This window comes from Anarhichas minor, unplaced genomic scaffold (assembly GCF_050575085.1).
Source record: "Anarhichas minor isolate MPS153535 unplaced genomic scaffold, ASM5057508v1 ptg000011l, whole genome shotgun sequence".
In the NCBI taxonomy this organism is placed as follows: domain Eukaryota; kingdom Metazoa; phylum Chordata; class Actinopteri; order Perciformes; family Anarhichadidae; genus Anarhichas; species Anarhichas minor.
The window spans coordinates 9,986,286-10,009,896 of NW_027466457.1; the positions used below are offsets into that span (position 1 = coordinate 9,986,286).

The 23,611-nt window shown below is 42.5% G+C and overlaps 1 protein-coding gene across 6 annotated transcripts; it reads right to left on the minus strand.

Moving 5' to 3' along the window:
* Positions 1–2,507: 2,507 nt before the first annotated feature.
* LOC142947623 (uncharacterized) lies at positions 2,508–22,852 on the minus strand. 6 transcript variants are annotated; one of them, XR_012953385.1, is made up of 10 exons: positions 22,717–22,852; positions 21,152–21,287; positions 14,203–14,523; positions 11,741–11,815; positions 10,460–10,762; positions 9,341–9,458; positions 7,730–8,006; positions 7,404–7,535; positions 5,585–5,648; positions 2,508–4,736 (listed from the first exon to the last, which is right to left on the minus strand). XR_012953385.1 is itself a non-coding variant. In XM_076089315.1 (10 exons), the coding sequence occupies exons 2-10, from the start codon at positions 21,201–21,203 to the stop codon at positions 4,724–4,726; spliced, it is 1,392 nt and encodes a 463-aa protein (XP_075945430.1). In that variant the 5' UTR covers positions 21,204–21,287; positions 22,717–22,852; the 3' UTR covers positions 2,508–4,723. The 6 variants fall into 6 exon arrangements, 5 of the variants coding, with proteins under 5 accessions (XP_075945430.1, XP_075945429.1, XP_075945427.1 ...); XM_076089315.1 differs by having other exon boundaries at positions 5,585–5,697; positions 7,742–8,006; XM_076089314.1 differs by having other exon boundaries at positions 5,585–5,697; positions 21,152–21,216; positions 22,717–22,849.
* Between the last annotated feature and the right edge of the window lie 759 nt (positions 22,853–23,611).

Here is a 23,611-nt window from a genome sequence, read left to right on the forward strand (position 1 = left end):
GGGTGGGATAGTGATTGGTCAGGACACCAGGCAGCGCAGCAGTTGCGACATGCTCTTTATTTTTAGGCGCTCCTATTTGAGAGGCTGGGGGCTGGCACTTGACGATTGTTGCGAATGTGTGTCATGCTCAGGATCCAAATGGCTGAACAATCGCGCTAAGAAAAGAAAGTGAGAACGTGCAGCGAGTCCCTCTGTCTCAATATGTTGTGTTTTTACTGGAGAGAACTGTCAGAAGTTTGATTTTGCACGTTAACTTCTATCACTGAGGCCTTGGGGATGAAACATTTTAAAGGATGAGGTCACCCTGCTAAAGACTGAAGCCACTACATTACGTGTGTTTCACAGCTATCTGCCACCCCCGAGTGAAATGCATTTCTGTGTAGACAAGCAAAGGTCAATAGAAGCTCAGGGAAGGTTATGGAAAGGTGCTTAATATTGGATTTTAATAGGCCTTTACAATAATTCATGTTTCTGCACCATCAAGCAAAACCATAATAAAATATATTGTAGGAAATGTATTACATTGTGTCACCAACAAGAACTGAGAGTAATTGCCTTTCAACTCACTAAATTCAGAATTTATGGCCGAATTTACACTTTCAAATGGAGCAACAAAAGAATATTTTTTTCCACTAAACAAGAAAGGACAAAACTCACTTCTTGATTTGACAGAAAGCAACTTAGTGTCATCTCCAACTTTGTCAACATGACAGCATTCATTGATTGAGGCTGAGGCTGTGAACAGAAATACACTGAGACAGTTGACAGTGCACATAGTGAAATTGATCATCTATACACAAAACAAGTCATTTCCAATAAATGTTGTGTTAGCTGCAGGTGCGGGGGCTGTCATGCTGTTGTGAGTCAGCAGTCAGGGACATGGCAGTGACACCAGGCACCATCCTTGACAAAGTAGTGGGAGGTAAGAATAGCTGTGACACATGCAGAAGGCTTTCTTAGGGTACTCAGTCTGGACACAGCCAGGTTTATCTCCCACCATGTAACAACATACTCTTAAGATTTTTTTGTTTCTTCTTCAACCATTTACGACATGTTCTCCTCACTTGTTAGGTGTGTTTCTACCTAACATATGTTACTTCAAGTAAAAGTCCTGTATTATGTCTTGTGAAATGTGATTAAGTACAAGCACAAAGGTACTACCAGCAAAATGTACTTAAAGAATCAACAGTAAAAGTACAACAAGTTTATTTACTTTTGATTCAGTGTTATTTCATGAAATTAAATCATTATCGATGTATTAGTTGTGACATTTTACAATGTATCCAGAAAGAGTAAAGCACATTTTTAAAATTGTATATACTGCTAGGTGGGTTTATCCCCATATTGTATTAACTTTTATATGTAAAACATTCATTTTCAGTAGTTTATTACATTTGCCAAATAAGTCTTAAAAAAGTACAATATTTGCCAGTGACATGCAGCAAGTTATTGTTAAATAAATAGCATAGAATAAAAATACTCATCATAATACAAGAACCTAAAAATGTACTTGAATACAGTATTTGAGTAAACACCACTGTGTGTAAATGAACGCTAGAAACGTTTAGTTGCACCAAAAGTGAAACGATTATTCTTTTATTTACACAAACAAAACAAAAACACCTTTGACTCAATGTGCTAAACACACGTTTTACAATGTTATTTTGAATACTTTAGTATACTTGTCTCATAATAATATTACAATATAATTCCACCTTTGATAGGAAGTATAAAGTGTGAACTAAACCAAAAACCCAGTCACAGAGCTACTGTTGACCTGGGCACTGTTCACTTGACATTATATCCCCAGAGACTGCCAATGGCTGCTCTCACAGTCAGCATTCCACCTTTTTTAATTAGCTTTTCCCTGTTAGTCTGTCAGGTGAATATATTAAATATTTAAAAAGGGATTTGGGGCTAATTTGCTGGACAGATAGGCCCGGGGCCAAGGCCCACTTGATTACATCCCACTGGTGATCTGGATCTGACATTTAGACCGTTAAGGCACTTTTACATTTTTCATTAGCCACAACTCTGACACAGAATGAGACAGAAACTTGATTCAGAATCTGTTGGGAATATGTGCAGACTCTGGAAACTAATTTAAATTAAACCTCAAGTGACAGAAGGTTGCTCAGCGAGGGCTAAGCTAACTGTACCAACCCGTGACCAGGCCTGCTCATCCACGCTACTTTTAGATAATTAGACACACTTGAACTTATAGAGAGCCATGAGTCGTGGCAACCGAGTAATGAGTGTAGTTTATGGGCCTCGTCAACAACGTCAACACACCAGTTACTGCCATCTGTAAGGAATCTGTGAGCCTATGTCACGCCTCTGGAGTGACAGTTATTAATATCCATACAACCCGTGTAATGTAATCCCAGCAGAGGCGGTTCTCGCTCAGGTCGACTGCTGGTGATTTCATGAATGGGACTCCGCGACGCCTTAAACCCTGTGACTGACACTGAGGTCACCTCCCAAGAAAAGAAAGCTCTCAGACATCATTTGGGGTAGATATATTTATTTTCTCATTTGTCATTTGCAGTACAAAATAGACCTCCAGGTAACAAAATAGCCACCACTGTATTGAAAACAATCAAACAAGCAACAAGAAGCTGAGAAACACTGAGCTGTATAGAAGCTTGTTAATCTACGATGACATTGATAATCCTGAAAAATGGAAAAATAATTAAACTCAGACGAGTCATATGTACCATTGCAGTCAATGGGAATCTAATTTATATTGCAAACTGATCATTTTGTAAATAGACAGTGACAACATTGGCAGTCCAGCGGCAGATCATTTCCATATATGTTTTCATATGCAGACATAACAGGTCAGGCATTATTTATCGAGGTTCTGCTTAATGACAAATGTTTCAGAAAATTTCTGAAATTAACGAGTCCTATTGCTCATAGCAACTAAGGTCAAATGCAATCTAAACGCATGCAATGACTACACCACCTTCGAACGGAGAGGTACTGAAAATGATTAGCAATGCTAGCCGTTCTTCTGAGTAACGTCACCATAAATAAACATTTACACAGCGTATCATTTGGCTATCAAATATATGATGCTCTTTCAAAATAGAATAAACTTTCTACAAAGCTACAAATGGATTAAGAAACATCTCTCCCACAGTACTCTATGTCATAATTATTTACATGAAATACAAAGTAACATAATCAACGTAAATTATATATTGTGCTTCTATATGTTTTCTAACATGCTTTTTTTCAGTTCTAAAATATTTTCACAAAACAAAAAAAACGTTTCACAAATGTAAACATTAATCCTTCCACATATACATTTATATTTTTTTGTAATTAATGCTAAAACTTTTTCTGACACCTTCCTTTTTACATATTTTGGAACCATATCAATTTCTAAAATGCCTTCACAACTACTACACCCTGATGTTTTACTTCAGACGCATCAGTGTTTCAATCTAAGTGTGACCGCATGTCCACCGGTGTTTATCAGAGCTGCAGTTTGTTACATAAAGCGTGTCGTCGGTAAACAAGGAAACACCGGCTGTCAACATTCTCACACTTGAGTACCTGGAACAACCTGCGATCCTCATGAATCTAAACAACAATACTACGACGCTAGCCATTCAAATCCTGCTGGAGAGGAACAAAAGCTTATTTCTGCACATTGAAATGTTAGACATTAAACATATTCATATAGTTTGATCGTTCTGCAATTGGCTCCCAAAGTTGCTGAGATATCTGCTGGAACAAAACTTCAGCAAACCGTAATGTGTGTGTAACAACGTCGCTGTGGGTGTAAGATTTCAGAGATTTCTAAGTGAGCTGTGGGCAGGTAAGATGAATCAGAAACACTCCACAGACTTTCTGGCATCGTGGTCCAACTGATAAGAGGAACGTAGGAGTTGTTTGATTTCAGAAACAGACACAAGACAATTAATTGTAAGGCAGGCGGAAGTGACAGAGCCTGCAGACTGTGAAGAAGAGCTGGCTTCACCAACCAAGCTTTGAACATAAGCCTTTTAAGCTAGGCTTAGAAATCCAGTTTTGCAGAATGTCGAATTTATTGCATTCAGTATTTGGGGGGGAAAGCAACAAGTAATTAATAGTCAACTTAGCATAACTTAACAATTACATTTAAACGGCATGTGTACATTTCAGTGCATTACATGTCCAGACTCCATGTTTGTCAATATTATCAGAGACAACTATGAACAATACAAATAAATAAATAAAGGTTAAATAAATGGAAAACCATTAGGTGCACATTAACAATCAAAATCTTAATTCTATTTTTTTTTATCACATTGTTTGCTAAAAGAGAGAAAAATGAAATTCACAGACACAGAGGAGGAGTGACACAGCACTAGCATACATTTAGTGGAGTGAGATCAGTCCTCATGTGGGCTCTCTGCAGGTCAGCTCATCATCATCTTCAATCTCGCATGAGACTGAGCGCAGTCGTTCTCGGTGCAGGTAGTACCTTCTCATTTGGCGACATGACATCCCATACATTTTCTACTACACAGCTGTCAGCTCGAGCACATTTAGAGAATTACAGTTGAGTCTGTAGACATGGCAGGAGAAGAACGAGGGCGAGTCTGAAGCAGACCTCTGTCCCTGTGCAGTTGTTGCCCATCCAATCAACATCGGACGAGAGCTCTCAACAAGCTCGTCATCATTGCTAGCACTGCTGTGGCTGCAGTGATAGTCAAAATGGAGTTCCAACCTACCTCACTCCCCTGAGGGGAGACAGGAAAAAAAGTAGTGTTAAGAGCCAGTGCAGGCTATCCATCAGCCAGTACTGGGCTTTTAAAGGAATAGTTTGACATTTTAGGAAAATGATTTTATTCGCTTCCTTACAGAGAGTTAGATGAGAAGATTTTTTACCATGAATTCAATCTTCTCATCTAACTATTGGCAAGAAGGCACTTACCAAAATGTTGAACTATTCTTGTAAATGACTTATTCAGTTCCATAAAAAGGAAATATTTTGCACTAATTTGCCAAACTGCCCACCCGTCCCACGTCCACCTTCTGTAAATGTTTAACGTCATTATCTACCTTCATTCACCGAAGATCTTATCTGGCATTCTGCAGTTTAGACCATCCCATAACATCCACCACTGTAAGTGGATCTTAATCAATAATTTATGTGAAAGGTCAGTTTACTCAAATAACACATATATATATTTCTTACTAACATCTTGCAGTATTGAGCCATGCAGATGCCATAACCAAGTTGTGACATATTTCTGCCTCCACCCAAATACAACAGAGATTCTTTTTTTTTTTAAATCCAGCAACACCTCTTTTCAGAAACAGTGTCCTGATCACTCTGGACAATTCACAGAATACACTCTATGGCTCCCATGAAAACGTTTGATAGTTTTCTTGTATCGATCGGGGTTAGACAGAATTCTCACAAACAGTCATCTGAAAACCTGAGCAAATAAAACCAAAACTATCTGCATAGCTAGAAATGGGATGCCAGAAACTTTGTTTTCATGTCGTTTAGGTGAACTGACTCTTTAATCAGTGTTTAAATATGTAGCATTATGCATCAGATAGAGATAAGCTCCTCCCATACCTTGCCCTCTGGGACGCCAACTCCGACAACCAGCACCAGACCACAGCCAATATTACAATCATTCCTATGAAGGGGATGGAGAGAACAGGGTGCTCAGACGGATGGATGAATCTCTGAGGAGGGAATAAAAACAAACACAAGGACCATGGGAATGAAGGGAATGAATGAATGGGTGGATTAAAGTATCCAAATAATAAAAACACAGATAGAAAGAAGGTTGTGACAACAGCACAAATGGACCACCACTACACATCGCTAAATTAAAAGTGTGACATGGTCTATGGCTGTGAAATAAGGGGAAAGGTTGTGATGGAGTGATTTACATTTCCTGTTAAATACACAAAGCATAACTTTAAGGTGACATACACATCAACTCAACTTGAATATGTGTGAGCAGTCCTGTGTGGCATTTTTAGGCTGCGTGTGATGTTATGGTGACAAACAAAGAAAGACATGATTGTTGTGACTTGCATATGGTGGTATTTTTTGTCTCTCTTTCCTCGTAGTTTGTTTTTTGATGTTTTGCTACAATTGTTGTCGCACAGGCTGAGAGGTCATGGACATTCAGAGCACAAGGACAGCATCAGAGACAGGCACGGGTAGACAGTTTGACACAACGCAGAGACATCTCATCACAGCTGTTGCAGACAAAACACAGAGGTTTAGTCCTGTTTGTTTCTAACTACAATACAAGGACCATATTACAGTACAGAGCTTTGCATGGCTTCCAACCAATAGATTTGTCTTTTTTTTTTCTTTTTTTTTTCAAGATGTCTGAATGCATATTTTCTTTCCTTACAGGTAGCCATTGGTGTTCATTCCTTTTAGGACTGTGTGAAAATCAACTTGCAGAATACTGAGTCTGTCTTTGTGTGGAAATGCAGTTGAATCCACAGATTGTCCTCGGGTTGGTGCATTCAAGCGTCAAACTGTGCTGCGTTCGCAAACTGTGTTGTCGAAAAGCCAAACCCAGAGGACAACGACATTAAAGGAAAATTAATTTGGTACTGCAGCTTCTTGCGTTAAGAGTTTTGGATTTTCCCGTGAGAACTTAAAAACACATCAAAACTATCCATGCTTTCAAACATTTATCATGCAACAGTAGTGTTACTGTGACTTAAGTAATTGTTTCAATTAGTTATTTTAGACATGTTTCATTTACTACAAGTTGACATTCACACAGCACCTTATAGAAATGAACAGAAGGTAGCCTTAAGGTAGAGAATACACATCACAACATCTAAATAAGCAAAGGTCCTTTCAGTACTTTTTCTCTATAGAACAAGAGCAATAGGAATTCTTGGCTTGAATGCCTGAATATTTTTTTAGCAGATTTTGTGTTTTAGTCCAACAACAGTACAAAAAGAATTGCTGTCACGGAGAAGTTAGAACACAGAAACAGTGGGAGGGAAGGTTTCCCAGCCCAAAGCACACAATAGATATGGGCTGACAGGCCGGTTCAGTTCATATCCAAACATATATTGCTACAGTATGAGACACAGAGAAAGTGGGCTCAACAGACACAGGATACAGTACGTGTGATGTGAGGCGCGTTATGTGTTAGTTGACAGTGTGGGTGCAAAGAAAAAGTGCCTTTAACCATGTCGCAATTATAGCCGGGAATTCTCAAAACCACTTCTAGGACAAGTTCACATTCATTTTGAAATCAAATAATTAAGAGACAGCCTGCTCTAAAGATGCTTTTGGAATCTAAAGTTAGGAATGCAAAGCAAACCGCACAAACCTACATTAATCACATCAGTTTCCCTTCTTCTGAAAGCAACTGTATATTACTGTATTATTCACGTCTGTCCCTCACCTGAGCCCCCCCTGATAGCTTCTCCAGCTCTGCCTTGCAGCGCTGCAGCTCCTCCTCCAGCTCTGCTCTCTCCCTCTGACTGCTGTCATACAGTACCTGCAGCTCCTGCAGCTCCACCTTCAGACCGTTACACTGGAGGACACAAGAGGTCACATTCAGTCTTTTTTTTTTTACAGCAGTGGACGGACTGACAGCATTTATTGAAACAAGTCTTAGTGTATTCGATTGAAATCCATGTGCTAATAATGGTTGAGCAAAATCTGCCCATGCTTTATTCATATTTCTCATCAACTAATAATGCATTACTACACTATTATGTGTCGAACCTCTCTCTGCACCTGTGAGGCCTTCTCCTCAGCCTGTTTGAGCTGCTCCCTCAGGGAGAAAATCTCCCCGATGCCTCCGTTCCAGCCGCTTGGTGTTACGGGCTTCCCATCAAATGAAATATTCTTTTGGATAGAGGCGTCCACCAGGCGACAGTTCCCAGACTTGGCCATGGTCATGTAGCTCTCTGTCATGACCTCATCCGAGCCAGTCGCCATCTCCTTCCCCTCTGTGCCCTCCTCTACGTCTTCCTCTCTCAGTGACAGGTAGACACTGGAGCTGGACAAAAGGAGTGATGGTGAAGAATACAGCATTAACTTTCTGTTTCAGCTGAAATAGCTGAAAGCTCAGAAATGGGCTGAATGTGGTTGCTATGCCATTTGATGAGATAACCAGAGAGCTTGATGCACGCAGAGATTTGCTCATGGTGTACATTTAGTCTGATAACTGATGAAGACACAGTTTTTCCATTATTTGTGTGTTTCTGTTACAGACATGCTGCCAAATGTATCTAGCCCTCCTTGTAAAAGGACAAGAAGATTACTTTCATTTCGGCTAATAAAATGATTCGTTTTTTTATTATCAGTTAATTGTTTAGTCTATAAAATGTCAGAAAACAATGAAAAGGCCCATCACAGTATAATTGCTTGTTTTGTCTGACCAACAGTCCAAAACTCTCTTTTTTAAATTCAATTAAAAAAGATGCAAAACAGAGAAAAGCATGGAACTGTGTAACACCGTTTGTTATTTATAGCTTGATTAATTAGATGTGATTTATCATCATTTTAAATCGTTGTCCCACCACATGGTCCAGTAACTGTTATGGCCATCGTGCTTATGCAGTTGGGACTTCTCAGCTGTTTTTCTTGATGTTATACTTTGTAAGTTATTTCTCCGTTTTGTACGTAGTGTCTTCTCTGTTTCTTCTGACTCCCCGTTTCCCTTCTCTTCTTCCTGTCAAGCACTGCGTAACTTCTGTTTAGAACAGTGCTATAAATAAAGTTGGCTTTTGCGTTCGATGTAACACAAGATCTTCCTCAGCAGATGGAGTACACCCTGTCTGCTGAGGAAGAAAAAAACATAACATCTACTAAATAGATCCTGTGTGCAGATCAATCATCAATATCTTGAATATGTTTCTTTTATATTTGTTCTTGAAAAAGATCCAAAGAAACGTATCTACAGAAACTGTAGAGTTGATGAAAACGCAGTACAAACATTTTATGTACAAACACATCAGTACTCAAATGTGCGTAAGTGTGCTCTTTAGCCTGTGTGTGTTCTTACATAAGAACAAATCCCAAATATATAAACACTGGTGAACGAGGACTGCCTAAGTGGGTTTTAACGGCTTAACGTTTTTTAAACGTCAAGAATGAACTTTCAATCTCAAAATTGTCGTTGATTAATTCTCTGTCAATCTACTTATCAACGAATACATTTATGTGTAATCCCTGGCATGATGTTGTTAAGTGATTAAACAGGTGGCCTAGCAGTCTTTTCTAAATGAGACACGACGTGAACGCCTGTGGGTAGTGTAGTATTCCAGAGGGTATCCCCTCCAGCTCAACCAGTAAGCACAGCTGACGAGTGAACAGCCATTGACCTCTCACCATGTCCTCTGTCTCTGCAGCAGCTGCAGCCTCTCAGTGAGGCGTCTGTTGTCCTCCTTCAGGGTCTGACACTCCTCCTTCAGCGTACGGCACTCCTCCTTCAGCAGGTCCACGTCACCTGACAGAACAAGGAAGGTCAGAGATGGAGGAGGTCAGTTGAGCTCATCTTTAATGTCACTGACTGAGGCTTTAACATCATTGCTACACGTATGGAATGTATTGAAGGAATAGCTTGTGTTTGCGCTTTCTTGACGAGAATTAGATGAGAAGCTTGACACCAGCAGCTGGTTAGCTTAGCTTAACATAAAGACTGGAAACGGGGGTAAACAGCTAGCCTGGCTCTAACGCTCACTGATCAAAATATAATATCTTGTTTGTTTAATCCTAAATGTATTGAAAAAGACTATTTGCCGTGTTATGCAGGTTTTAAGTACTTCTTGGCTGGGACCAGCTGCTAGACTCCAGGATGTTACTGGTCTTGGTCAAAATGTCAAACTATTCCTTTAAAATAAATGCCAACTGTGAGTCAGATTGTACTTGCATATGAAATACATTTTGGTTGATGTGATGAAAGAGCCTGACAATTATATAATATCAACTCCCCTCCCTCAGTCCCACCCGAGGCTCAGCTGCGGAGCCCAGCGATGATATCATGTGTTAGAAGTGCGTATCCCTCCCCCTCATGACTTCATGTCCATGGTATCCTCACACACACATCTGTACACGCACACACACACACACACACACACACACACACACACACACACACACACTACTCCCCTTGCAGCACTCAGCGACCACATTTGTAATTTGTAATATTTATTAAACCCCACAAATGATTTACGTGCTTGACTGTGGGATGCTAACCTGATGTGAGCATGGAATAAGAACATCCATAGCATCGTGCTTTGTTTTCATAATATCAGCAACAAAGACGGATCATGGGCTATGGCCATGGGCATGATGGCTGTTTGCACAAGATAAGAAGATGAGGTGCATCACCAAGACTTCTTGTGTTTTATAGAGACCTACTGTAATAAAACAACAGGCCTACGTCAGTTCATCCCTTCTCCCGTGCATCCATCTACACCCATCTACTCGACACTCCTCGTCCCTCACCCTCTCTCCTCTCGGCCTCCCTGCGCTGGCTCTTCATGCCGATCTCGGCCCTCAGCGTGGTGATCTCCAGCTCGTACTCCTGCGTCTCCTCGCTGAGGCGCTGCAGCTCGACCCGCCGGCGACACAGCTCCTCCTGCAGCGAGGCGATGTCGTTCTCCCTCTCTGCCCCCGCCTCCTCTGCCGCCTGTTGGAGCAGGAACACCTCCTCCTGAGCGACACGCAGCTCCTCCTGGGCCTCGGCCAGCTCGCTCTCCTTCTCCTCCTCCAGGCTGTCCATCTCCTCCTGCACAGAACGCAGCTGGGCTGTGGGGAGAGGAGGAGGGCAATGTGGGTTAGACTGCAGTATCAGTATAAGTGTATAAATGTGGGTGTGTGCGTGCGTGCGTGTGTGTGTGTGTGTTTATATGATCTTACCTGAGGTCTTGCATCAGTGGGCCTGCATGTGTTTGTGTGCGTGTGGGTGGTGTGTTCTTGCATGTGTGTGTGTGTGTGGGGGGGGGGGGGGGGGTACTGTTTGAAAGAGGAGCTGATGTAACTGATGGTAACAGACCTTTTTCTCAGGGTCAGATTCAGATTGTTGGCTTAGTATTTTCAGGAAACAACAAGAGCAATAATAAAGGGTAATGGCAATAAAACCAGTAATTACTCGATTAAACAGTTCGGACATAATTCGTGCATTGCAGATCCGTCATGAAATAGTTTGGCAGTTCCCCAACTGACTGAAAAAAAAGTTGTAGCTTTAAAAACTATGCTCAGCTCCTCCATTTTCTATATTCAATTGTCTCTTTTTGTGTAAAGATTTAGTTTCCTTTCTTTCTTTTTTCTTACTCAGAGCCATTATCCTTGTTTTGTTTTGGTATTGTGTTGGTTCTGAGGTGTGTTTTATTGATCACTCATGATTGAGCTCAAATCTCAATAAGCATTTCTGAGGAATAATTGTGTCTGTGTGAATGATTTCTTGACGTAAAATGTAATTTTAAAAAAAAATGGCCACAAGAAATGAATTGCCCCCGAATCAATAAGGCAAATGATTGCAAGCATTTAACGTTTTCTAGTCAGTCACATCCCAACATACTATCTGAGAGCATACAGTGGCATACACGATGGAGGTCCTGTTGACAAAATCGGCATCGACCTTAACTATCGAGAGACATGACAAATGTAATAGGCAATAGCTGATGTTTGATTGATTTTTCCTGTTTGCGGGGAATAGCAATAGTTATTGTCTGGGTTATTTCAAAGAACAGAGCTTCACTCCGGAACGTTTTATTACGTCGATACCTTGTAGATTCTGGATCTGTCGTGTGAAGGCTTCAGCTTGATGGGCACTTGCCAGACGCTCATCCTCCAACAGACCTGGTGGAGAGGGGAGGGGAGGGGAAGTGGTGGAGAGGGGAGAGGGGAGGGGAGGGGAAGTGGTGGAGAGGGGAGAGGGGAGGGGAGGGGAAGTGGTGGAGAGGGGAGAGGGGAGGGGAGGGGAAGTGGTGGAGAGGGGAGAGGGGAGGGGAGGGGAAGTGGGTAGAGAGATAAGAGGAAATGTCAGTTCAGCAGGCCAATAGAAAGATGACAACTTGATAAGCGGTTCAACCTTGAGGCATGACTGAATGACACGAGCAGTTCTGTGTGTTACAATACAACACGAGCCGGACCATCAGTATTAGTATAGGTTTGTTACTATATCAGTTTTATAAATATCCTATATGTATACGACAATAAGATCACATGACAATATACCTTCACAAAAATAATAAAAAAATGGACAAAGAAAAAATATGATAACGAGACAAAATTAGCAGCTTGTATTGATAATCATCATATTGATAATTATGATCTTTACCTCCCAAACGTAATTCTCTGACCGTTTACACTCAGGACCCCTACACCCCCCCACACCAGCTGCCAGCAGCATGAACAGCTGACTGTTCCCAGTGGGAGTCGACCAAAAGAGATTTCTCGTTGTGGTCTCGGACACCCAGTCTGGAAGCTTCCCTCAGCATGCACGCAGTTGTCTGAGGAATGCCTCTACCGCTGCCAAACAAACATCTGAGCCCACCACGCCATGTCTTTTAGTGTGACACACAGTCATAAACACACACTCATAAATACGCACACACACACACACACTGAGTTCACTGCAGCACCATACCCAAGGCCTTACTCATTGCTGGTGTCCCTGAACGTTAAGCTCATCATTTCTAAGCTATGAAGTGATGCTCCATTTAGTGCCCATGATGAGGAACTGTGTCAGTGACCGCATATAAACATTTACGCTTCTACATGTTCAACTAGATTGTGATGAACAGGAGATGTCTCCGGTGGAAAGTTAAGCTGTCCAGATAGAGAGGACAGGGGTTTTCTTCTGTGGCTGTGTACAAAATCGCAAAATTAAGATTGAGGTCTTCCAGTCCTCACAATATACAATTTACAAGTGTGTTAACTACACACGGTTATCTACATTTGACACATTGTTCAAAAAAGAAATTATCAATCACCTGCACCCAGAACACACGATTAGAAAACACTTGTAACCAATAAGACCACTTACAAATCTGAGCTTGAGCGCTCTTTGTGTGCACAGCAATGGAGAACAATGTTGGAGAGAGAGTTAGAGGACTTTAATTGCTATATACTGTATTATATTTAAAGTACAATGCAGTGGCTATGTTCATTTCAGTTTCAGTTACAGTTTTTTGCAATTGCTTACACAGTGAATGCAAAGGTATCAAAACCTTTGCATGGGGGAGGAAGAAGAGGAAGAGGAGGAAGAGAAGGAGAAGAACAAAGAAGAGGACCAGGGATGACATTGCTTGTGATGTGGATGAGGGGATGGTTAGACCCCAAGAGAAGGCTGGATCCAAAACCATCCACCAACCCTTACATTACTTTTTTTTTGTTTACCACTGCACTGTAATTTTACTTTTATTATTATTTTGTACAGATAACAGTAACATATTGTTTTGATTAATGTACTGTTATTTTACTTTCTATGTTGTTGTTTTTGTAAAAACCTGCATATATTTGTGTTCATTGTGAGCAAATGAGTACTGGAACAATCTTTGTGATGAATCTTTATGATGAAATCAAAAAAGTATACAAAGCACTAAAGTCATGAGTGTGTTGTAGCTGCTTTGAGACAGTTATTCAAATGTTGCATGTGTGTCATTTTGTTGCACAAATGCCATTTGGAAAAAGGACTGTTGGGTTTTGATTGCAGAGTTTCATTTTGACATAGAAGTGAGATGTTTATCTCCAAGTGTTGCCTTATTTGGCTTATTTGAGGTAGAGTTTAGATCAATGAGCCAAATTCTGTAACAAGTGTGTAATCAATCGCAAAAAAACGAATATATTTTTTAATCTTGTTTTGCTTAAAGTAAAACTGGATCTGATTGTTGACCCGAAGGCCACGAGCTGAAACGCGTTGGTCAATAAGATGTAAATACTATAAGTGTTGCTGGAGTTCTTGGAGTTCTGGAGTCCTTGCCCCGACAGCTGGGATTTTTACATTTATTTTTAAATCTCCAAAGCGGAGGTGGTGAGTGAAATATTGTCATGACTAATACTCATAAAGGAAAGCAAATTTGCCCAGGATGACAGGATTTAGGGTATGTGGAAGATGTTTGCCTTTGGTTCCATAGATTTTGATTTCAGGTCAGATGACTGTTGAATAGAGGGAAGATAAATGATTCAATGCATTAAATAATGAATAAATAGTATACAGTTATTTCCAAGGCTGTAAGTCTCACCTTGCAGCTCATGGAAGCCCTCCTGGTGTTTGTTGGAGGTCTCTCTGGCATCGTCCAGCTCCAGCAGCAGCTCCAGCACCTGGGCCCTCAGCTCATCCAGCTCCTGCTCCTCTGTCAGCGGCTCCTGCTCGTTCTTCATATTCTCCTCCCCCTCGCCTTCCTCCTCCTTCAGCTTCTTCTCTTCCTCCTCCTCCTCCTCCTGAGCTCTCTCCTGGTCCATCTCCTCCTTTTCGTTGTTCTCCTCCAGCACGCCTCTCTCCTTCGCTGTGATGTTGTTGTCCATGGTGGGGCTGCACTCTGCTTTCAGATCGCACGGGTCATCTGATGACAGAATGACAGCGGTATTAGAAAGAGATGCCTGATAGGTGAAGAGAGGGAAACGCAGCACAGACTGTGTTTTCTTTTGAATCAACAGCACCATCTTGTGATTAAAGCGCCACTGAGTTCTTTGAACACCAACATCTATTCCGCTCATGTACCTCAATTTAACACTCTGATTTAAATATACAGAACTACTGATAGCCCTCTTATGAGATTAGAGCTGAGATTTTCAAAGAAAGGAATCAAGAACTCCATTCTTGTCGGGAAGAACGCATTCAAAATATATATGTCGAAACATGTCTCGTGTGTCAAAGTTTTGACACTTGTGTGCTTGTTAAGTGAGACGTCATTAATACATACCACGTGTTGATGACACTTAATTACAATGTTAATTCACATATGTTTTACATTGCTCTATTAAATTTCTGACCAGTAGGTGGAGTGAGTTAGCTGCCACAATGCGGTGAGAGAAGGGGGGAGGTGGGCCTGTATGCTGAAGCAATCACTATGACTCACCACTCAGCAATGCACCGCCAGTTCCATAATAACCCGAGCTACCACTCATAGTAAGAGATGTGACAAACACACATCTCTCTCTGGTATCACACTGTGTCACATTACATGGTCGTCTGCCATTTTGCTTTTTCTTTTTTTGTGTTGGTTTTCTTCGTCCTTGCAGACAGCCTGGACTGAGCTGTTGTTATTGTGGGTCTGTAAAGCCCAATGAGACATTGTATATGATGAAGAGCCATACTAATAGACTTGATTTGACACTAACCGCTGTTGTTTGCTAGTACTGCGAAGACGAATGCAGAGCAGGTTAGAAAACTGAAAGGAAGGGCATCATGACGGTAAATTCCCATTTGACTAGGAAGAAAAAGCTTTTCCCATTAGTCAGATTAAATGTGCTGCCAGGTAGGAAAGACCAGAGGTAGAAGGAGATAATATCCACCATGTTAGTTTGTTCTCAGGTGCAGTTACTCGTGCATTAGTTACTGCCTCATCCCTGGAAATTTGGCTTACATCACACACTGGCCTACATTTCTCTCTTAATAACACCCCCTGCAGGGTCAAGTCCAATCTCAGGAATAAATTGATGTGTAATAAATTGAGTGCCTCAAAGTTGCTGTTTGTGCTCAGAAAGCAGTGCGAGGATGGGACAGGGGACTGGTGTTTGCCGAGAGACGAGAATGGACAGATGTGACGAGAAGAAGGTGCAGCAGGGGACACAGTAAAGTATTAACTAAAGATCTACCTAATTAAGAATGATGCTCAGCGGTGTAATCTTGTCTCGGGGGATGCTTCCATCTCTTGAGGTAATTATTTCTCTGCCTTGTTGTTCCTCTCACTAGATGTAACTATTTCCATCACAACCGAGCAGTTGCACCATTTTCCTATTATATCTGTATGACATTAGCAGCAGGCCGCTTTCTTCATGTCTCATAATAATGTTAGTTTAAACAATGCAACCCCTGAGAGGCGTGTGAGAGGTTTCATGAGCGCTGGGCTATTTTGTCATTGAACTTTGATGCTGGTGGTGTAATGAGTTAGTCATAAAGAAGAGAGCTGGAGGAAGCCGTGTGGCAGGGAGAGAGACGGAGCTGCTTGTATGGCCAGCGGCAACTAAAGGCCATCAAGAGACAAAATGAATGCCCCCTAATGAATGTCACTCACATCCAAATCCTTCAGGATTTCTAGCTTGGGGCGTGATAACTGACAGCTTTAGCTTAAGCCATTTGTGCTTAGGTTTCACACTTTTTTTTCACACTTTCTGCACTGCTGCTCTGTCTTCAACTTCCTTTGATGACATCTTTGCAAAGGATTCAACCTCTACTAACATATTATTCTGCATTCATCACCAACTCTATTAAACCACTCCAACTATCGGTTCAGTGTTGCCGTAAGTCTGCCTGCCTGCTATTCCCAACAGCCTGTTAATCATCTCAGTGCTTAAGGAAGCTTTATCACCTCACCTTGTGAGTGAATGTCAAATACATTGTGCAGCAGAATCAGCTGCAGCGACACCTGTGATCACTCCACCGCATACTTGGCACAGCGCTGGTCTTTAGTCATGCAGGGCTTGCATTAGACATGGACGCTGCCTGCATACAAGAGCAGGGGCGGGCAGGAGAGTCATCTCAGGAGCGGTGTTACGGCTCCGGGGAGAGGATGGCTTTATCTAGCCATGCCACATTCCTTTGTAATCACACTGCAGCAAAACACATTGAGGATGTCACTGCAAACATTGTGCCACTTTAGAGAGGAGACAACTAGCAAGACTGACTGTTCTTTGTCAGCATCTGAGAATAGCTGTCCGAGATTAAATGTGAGCATCAATGTGGCAAAACACAAGCCCGTTGTTTTGCCTCTGATTTAGTGTTCAGTGATGGAGTAATGAAATTTGGACTTTGCAAAATTGAGGAGCAGCGTGAGGATTTTAGCAGACAGAGGATTGCTAGCAGCATGTATGTGGGACAGAGCTGCTTTTACCTGGCACCACAGGCAAGCCTTTCTACATAAAACACTGCGATTTATACTTCTGCACATTAAATATGCAGCAACAAAAATAATCTATCGTACAGTGTGGTAGAGTAGATAGCAATTTACTGAATAAGAAATGTCTGCAAAAGGAGTTGTCATTTTACCTTTACACGTTTCTACAATCTTGATTTTCATACTGCTTTATGTAATCAGGTGCTATGTGATTTAAAATGTGAACTTCTCTATATAGCACATCTCCATTCTCTCCCTCTGACTGCTAGTTAAATAACTGTATTGAGAGGAACATCTGGAGCCAAATCAGCTGTGAAAAGAAATGGCGGCCCACAGAAACCAGAGCTGGAGGCTGTCGACAGGTGTGATGAGACGGTTGCCTTGTGCTGAACCAAGCTTGAAAATGGGATTGGGGAGACAGGTGGTGCTTGTGTATGTGAGCGGCATTTTTATAATTTAATCATAAAATGTATATGAATGTAGGCATATGCGCTTGTACTTGTACCTGTGTGTGTGTGAATATATACAGTGGCATGCAGGCTCGTGTATCATTAGGTTGTATGATCTCTTGGGCCCACTTCTGATGAGTTCATATACACATATAGGATCACACGGGTCTGAATATATGCCGTGGATCTCGGCAGCTGTGTAGGAGGCCATGCATAATGCACCCTATACCCCGGCTTTGAAGCCAGCTCGGCACTGGTTGTAGCTTTTCCTCTACAACTGGAACACTTCCTCAGCAACACATAATGTAGGGAGGGAGAGTCGGAAAAGATGGAGAGACTTCGCGAGAGCAAAAGAGGAAAAGGAGGAGAAGACAATAAAAGAGGTGCAAAGAAGGAGGAGTCATGAAGTGCCCGAGGGGACTCGAGCTGCTCACTTCCTCTTGAAATAACGTAGAAGGACTCAGGTGAAGCAGCACACTAATTCATCTCCATGGTGACCTCTGCACACCAACAACCCAGGGCTTCACCATGTGGAAAGTCACCATGGTGATAAAGCTGTTTTGTTGCTTTTACTAAGCATGGAAATCTGTCTGTCCGCTTTTTGCTTTTCCCCACAGAGCAGCCCAAGTGATTTTATCAGGTGCCATTCATGAAGCCCCATATGGTGAAGCATCATATGAGGTTTTCTGACTTCAAACGGTGTGAGACTCAACAGCTTGAGATGAGGAGGGGGCTGCAGGGTAGGAGGTCTCATGAGGTTAATGCGAGGTTATCTCTTTCTCTCTCTCAGTACTTTGAGCCTGAAAGCTGAGGAACAACAGCAGCAGGAGGCGACAAGTAAAGAAACAGGAATCATGAGCACCAAAGAGTTGGACTGACTTAATTAGTGAGCCGCTCTGTTATTTAAATGGAAAAACCATGTTTGCACTTTCAAAGTGAGATAAGAGAAAATGGGTCAACGGAATAGAGATACATTGTAGAATGAGCTATAATTTGGCCTCATTAGATGAGCGTGCACAACATCTGTGTCAGTGTGTGCATACTGTCGGTGAAAAGATGCTTTTTTTCAGGAGTGGTCGTGTGGCTGTGATGTGTTTGTGTGACCATGTGCTTGTTGCGTATTCCGTTCAGAGATATGAATGGCGACAGAGAACAAAGCATGAAAACAAGTGGTGTGGGAACGATCCATGTGATCACACAAATCAGTGCCCACCTGAAAGCAATCTCCGTGGAAGGTTTCGCAATCACTTAAATCACAGAGCGAAGAGGGAGTAGCTGCCAAATCTGAAATGGATAAAGACCCAGAGGGACAGAGAGTGCGCCCTAATGACAGGTTGACGGCGCCGAGCATTTCTGCGTAGGGAGAAGAAAAGTTTTTAGAAATCCATAGAATAACCCGCAGGAAGGAGCCGCATGAGTTCGTGAACCTTCTCTAGTCACCCGAAAGTTTTAGGATTTTTTCCATTATGCAACCAAGAGAGAATAAAATAACATGTGGCACACTCAATTTTGCTAGGGGCCTGCAGAGTGCCCTGAAAGCCTGCTTTAAAAAGCACTAAAGTCTGATGGGGGGAAACGGGGATAAGGTGGTGCAGAGGTTGGGGGGGAGGGGATGCTGGGATGCCTGAGGGTGGAAAAACATGCAATGTTTGTTTTCATTTGCCGGTCCATATTAAACTCACGCTGTTGTTTCTTTTCTCAGAAGGTCTCTGCAGCTCCCAGATCTACAAAGTTTGTCTACAGCAGCAGCTTTGCTGTTTATTAGTTCCAGAGAGCTGAGAGAAACCCTGTTTGTGCAGCCTTTGGGAATAACAACACTGCTGATGTGAATCCCACAACATGAGGGCACAAGAAAAGCAGGAGAGAACAGTAGAGAAATGCTGTGTGGGCTGAGGCACTGGCAGGTGCAAAGGTTTGTGTTTCTCTGTATGCGCATGCACGTGTGTGTGTGTGTGTGTGTGTGTATGTGTGTGTGTGTGTGTGTGTGTGTGTGTGCGTTGGAGGGTGTGTGGGCGCTGAGAGCAGAGGATTGCGTTTGAAAGAGGGGGATGAGATATTGAGTGGGAAAGCAGAGAGAAGGATGGGAGAGATATAGCCAGCGACTCGTGCAAGTGGGAGGAACAATATGGTGGCTGATGGTTGGAAGACACACAGACAGCTTGCAAATGTAAAATCGGCTTCTGATGGTGTTTTATTGGTGTCTGTGTGAGAGCATCTGTATTCCCTGTTGGTAGAATTGGCGAGAGATTTTAGAGACATTTTTTTCAGTGCAGAGTGGGATTAATTCTCAGCAGGACTCAAAAAGCATTGAAAATAAAAGCCTCAAATAAAACTACTGTTTAGCGCAAAGTGCCTTTTTCCGAAGAACCCTGACTGATGTTTAGCTGACTGACCTCAGCCAGGACAGAATAAATGCAGTTTAATCCTTTTAGAGCCACAAATTCAAAAAGATACAACGTAATACTACTAAATCACTTTTTTTGTTTGCTGTATGTCTATTCTTTTTATGATGAGGATTCACGCTACATTAAACCAGATACTCGCCATCACTACACGCTGAAGTTCCAGCTTTAAAAGCACATCTCAGGCTGTGATGAATGGAAAGAGGTCTCCAGAGTTAAGATAACAGGAAGAAGTATTAGGGAGGAAGAATTTTCTCCTGAGACAGCATCCATGTTATGATAGTCAATACGCAGGCTACAGCATAATAAATGTAAGAAAGGAAATTACCACTGAGACCAAAAGTGGTTTAATAAGTCTAAAGGGCGGGGGGAGGCTCCGCCAAATACTTGTTATTGAGAGTTCAACTTTAGGACAGCACAGGAAAAGGAAGCCAGATTCAGGCAACCTGTCCGGCTGGTCGAAGGGCTGTTGACCTGTGGTTCTGTCTGAGCCCCTCCACACCAATAAACATCCTCCTCCCAGTGTCCCACACAGAGCAGCTCTGTCTGCGCGCCCATTCAAAACATGAAGGAAACACACTCTTCTCCCTTGTTAGGACACACAGACGCAAGAAAACATTCCACACATTGCTCCCTGAAGCCAGTTACACAGTACTGATTCTGTGAGGATGCATTGTGCCAAATAATCACAGAGCCACATTCAGGGACATCATAACCAGCTTACCAGGGGCTGTCCAACACACAACAACGATATGCATAATTAATCTATACACAAGAATTCAAGTGCGAGCTGAAACCAGTCTGAAGTTTAAAGTTTAAAAACAAACTGAGCTAAAATAACAGCCATCACTTCATGACTCCACGTTGCATCAATCCTCAATCATCCTCAGAATAACATGTGCAGCACAGCTAACTAATGACCGCATTATTTCCTGAGTCTATACTTGCCAGCCTTCTATTATTACCTGGCAGCATGTCGCCTCCATCAAATGTCCACAGATGCCACAGCCGACAGTAAAGCCCAGTCGTCAGTCAGTCTGTCAGCTCGACCACAGCTCCTAATAAAGACGACGAGCTCCCACCTCCCCGCTTCCTACCACCTGACCACCTCTCTCCATCTCCTCCGCCTCCTCAGTTCACAGCCTCATCCCTCACTTCAGGAGTAAACACTCTTCCTCAGCACTGAGATAAGCATCGACCCCTGATCTTGATCCGTTAGCGCGGTGCTAATAATACACGCACACATCCACACACGCAGACAGCGATAAAAACAGCTGCACAGACCTGTAGAGTCCAAAGCCTCCTCGATGAGTGGAGGTAAACGCAGTCCATCCATAGCCCCCCTATAGCTGCAGCAAAGAGGGAGAGGCAGATAAGGAGTGGGCGAGAGAGGGTCAGAGGCTCCACGCGCCCACCTCAGCTGCAGGGAGAGAGAGAGAGAGAGAGCGAGAGAGAGAGAGAGAGTACTGAGCACAGCGTCAAGTACTCGCACACACACGCGCAGGCTTCAATGCACATATGCACACTCACACAAAAACAGGCTGGACCTCGGGAGAATTTAGGGAGGATACGGGGAGCTGAAGGCTGAGCTCTGGAGCGTGGGAGAGATGCCGAGAGGGAAGAGGGGAGGAGCAGAGTGGAGGGAAAGATGCTGTTTTCCAGACGTCTCCTTTCGCAGACCGCTCTCTCTCTCTCTCTCTCTCTCTCTCTCTCTCTCTCTCTCTCTCTACCTGCCTGGTTTACACTCTTTTTTTAGCACTTGTTTCAACCTCTTCCCATTTTTCAGTGCCTCTTTCCTCCTTTCCCCCCACTAAAACTAATACAATGCCTGTATCATCACACTAACATTAATAAGGCCCATATTAAGATACAGATCATTTATTTTTGATCTAGTGTCCAGAAATTAAATTAAATCTTGGAGTTTCCCTTTGATATCATAGACCTTATGAAATCATTTGAGAGCTCCAGCTTGACAGAGTTGGCAAAACAGTAGCTCTCCAGTGGATGACAATGCATTTAGCTGCCAAATGCTAAATCTATAAATATTTTATCATGCAGATTCCAACAGGCTTGCCTACTACTTCCTAATAAACAAAGTCGAGGATTTGAATATATGAGACTATGGGACTTGGACACTTAAGTTGCGCACAGCGACTTGAGACTTGCAAAAAATGACTTGTGAGCATCTCTGGGTTTGAGAGGCTTGTGTGTATAGTGTATGTAAATGTATAATGTAAATAGCCTTTTTAAAGTGATCATATACCTATACATATATCATATAAGTGATCAGAGGATGCAGTACATGCGTTGGATTCCTTATAGCTATGCAGTGTTCTAAGCAGACCGGTTGGCATGTGGCAGATGACAGAATGCTGATTACAACCATAAGAGACTTGAGACTTGACTTGGACTTGTTAAAAAAATGACTTGTGAGCATTTCTGCAACAAACAACAAACAGGTTTCCAAAAAGAGTTCAGAGGATCACACCACCAAAACATATGCAAACTCTACTGTCTTTTGCTTCCTGCAGCGTTCACCATTCATTCGTGTTTTCCTGCACACACACACACGCTTCCTCAAACCCTTGTGTATGTTTGGCCCCTAAGCCAAATGAATTTACCTATAATGAGGTCCAGACAGGCTGTTGTAATGGAGGCTGACAGCTAGCACTGCAGATTACTGATCACTTCCCGTCCATTGTTCATTTCCTCCCCTTGCTGACTCTCTTTCTCTCTCTGTTTACTGCCAATGAACAGTGGCTCTTACACTATAAACAGCATCTGAAACACACTCACACACCCTCCATTTTCATCACATCCTTTCACACACATGTCTTTCTGTCTCTCACCTCTTTCTTTCTCAGCTGCTATCACATCTGGCAACTTCTGTGTGGCAGGCCTACGTAAGGAGCCAGTAATGTGAGGTGTGCCGTGAAACAGTCTTAAAATATGCCAGTGTAGAGAGAGAGAGAGAGACAGAGGGGAAAGGAGGGCCAGGCTTAACCGTTCGCTGGCCCAGTAGGATATTCCTATCACAGCACTGTCAGAGAGCAGGAAGTGAACACAGATGTACACAAACACACACACACACACACACACACACACACACACACACACACACACACATTCTCACATTGAACTAGCCGACACCTGAAAGAGGAAATGTAAAACAACAACTAAAAAAACAGAAGTTAGTGTAACTGAAATAGAAGGACGCAGAAAGTCTGAGTCTCGACATGTGGTTGTTTGTACCTGTGATAAACAGCCAGTGATTGCTCAGGGACAACAAGTAACAATGGATAAAAGGAATTGATGTCCTCTTATAAGCATTTCTTTTTTGCTTTGGTGTGGCTCTGCTCAGCTTTACCTCGGGGTGCTATAATCCCTAGACAACGACGCTGAGCATGGTGGCATCTTTTAACTTGATGTCGTCCTACAGTCTCCTTAACACACACAATAACAGCCGACACACATGCACACACACACACACACACACACACACACACACACACACAGGAAGAAGAACAAGCTGTGAAGAGAGTTGGCTGACAAAGTGTTGATAATGAGCTGACAACGTCTGGCTTCAATCCACCTGTGTCACTCCAGTGTGGCAGAATCCTGGTTGTGGGGCAGAACGGGCACAGAAGAATACAGATACCAGATTAGACTATGTCAAACACTAAAATTATTCCCACTGTTTGGTTCAAGCTGAGATGATTGTGGAATGCTTGGCTGTTGGATGCT

Bases quoted from the DNA above. Each gene is read 5' to 3' on its own strand.
- LOC142947623 (XM_076089314.1), bottom strand. From the start codon at position 21,203: ATGGATGGACTGCGTTTACCTCCACTCATCGAGGAGGCTTTGGACTCT. The intron at 9,459-10,459 runs GTGAGGGACGAG...TTGTTCTGTCAG, and splicing joins GGAGGCCGAGAGGAGAGAGG to GTGACGTGGACCTGCTGAAG. The intron at 8,007-9,340 runs GTGAGAGGTCAA...CCTTTTGTCCAG, and splicing joins CTGCAGAGACAGAGGACATG to CTCCAGTGTCTACCTGTCAC.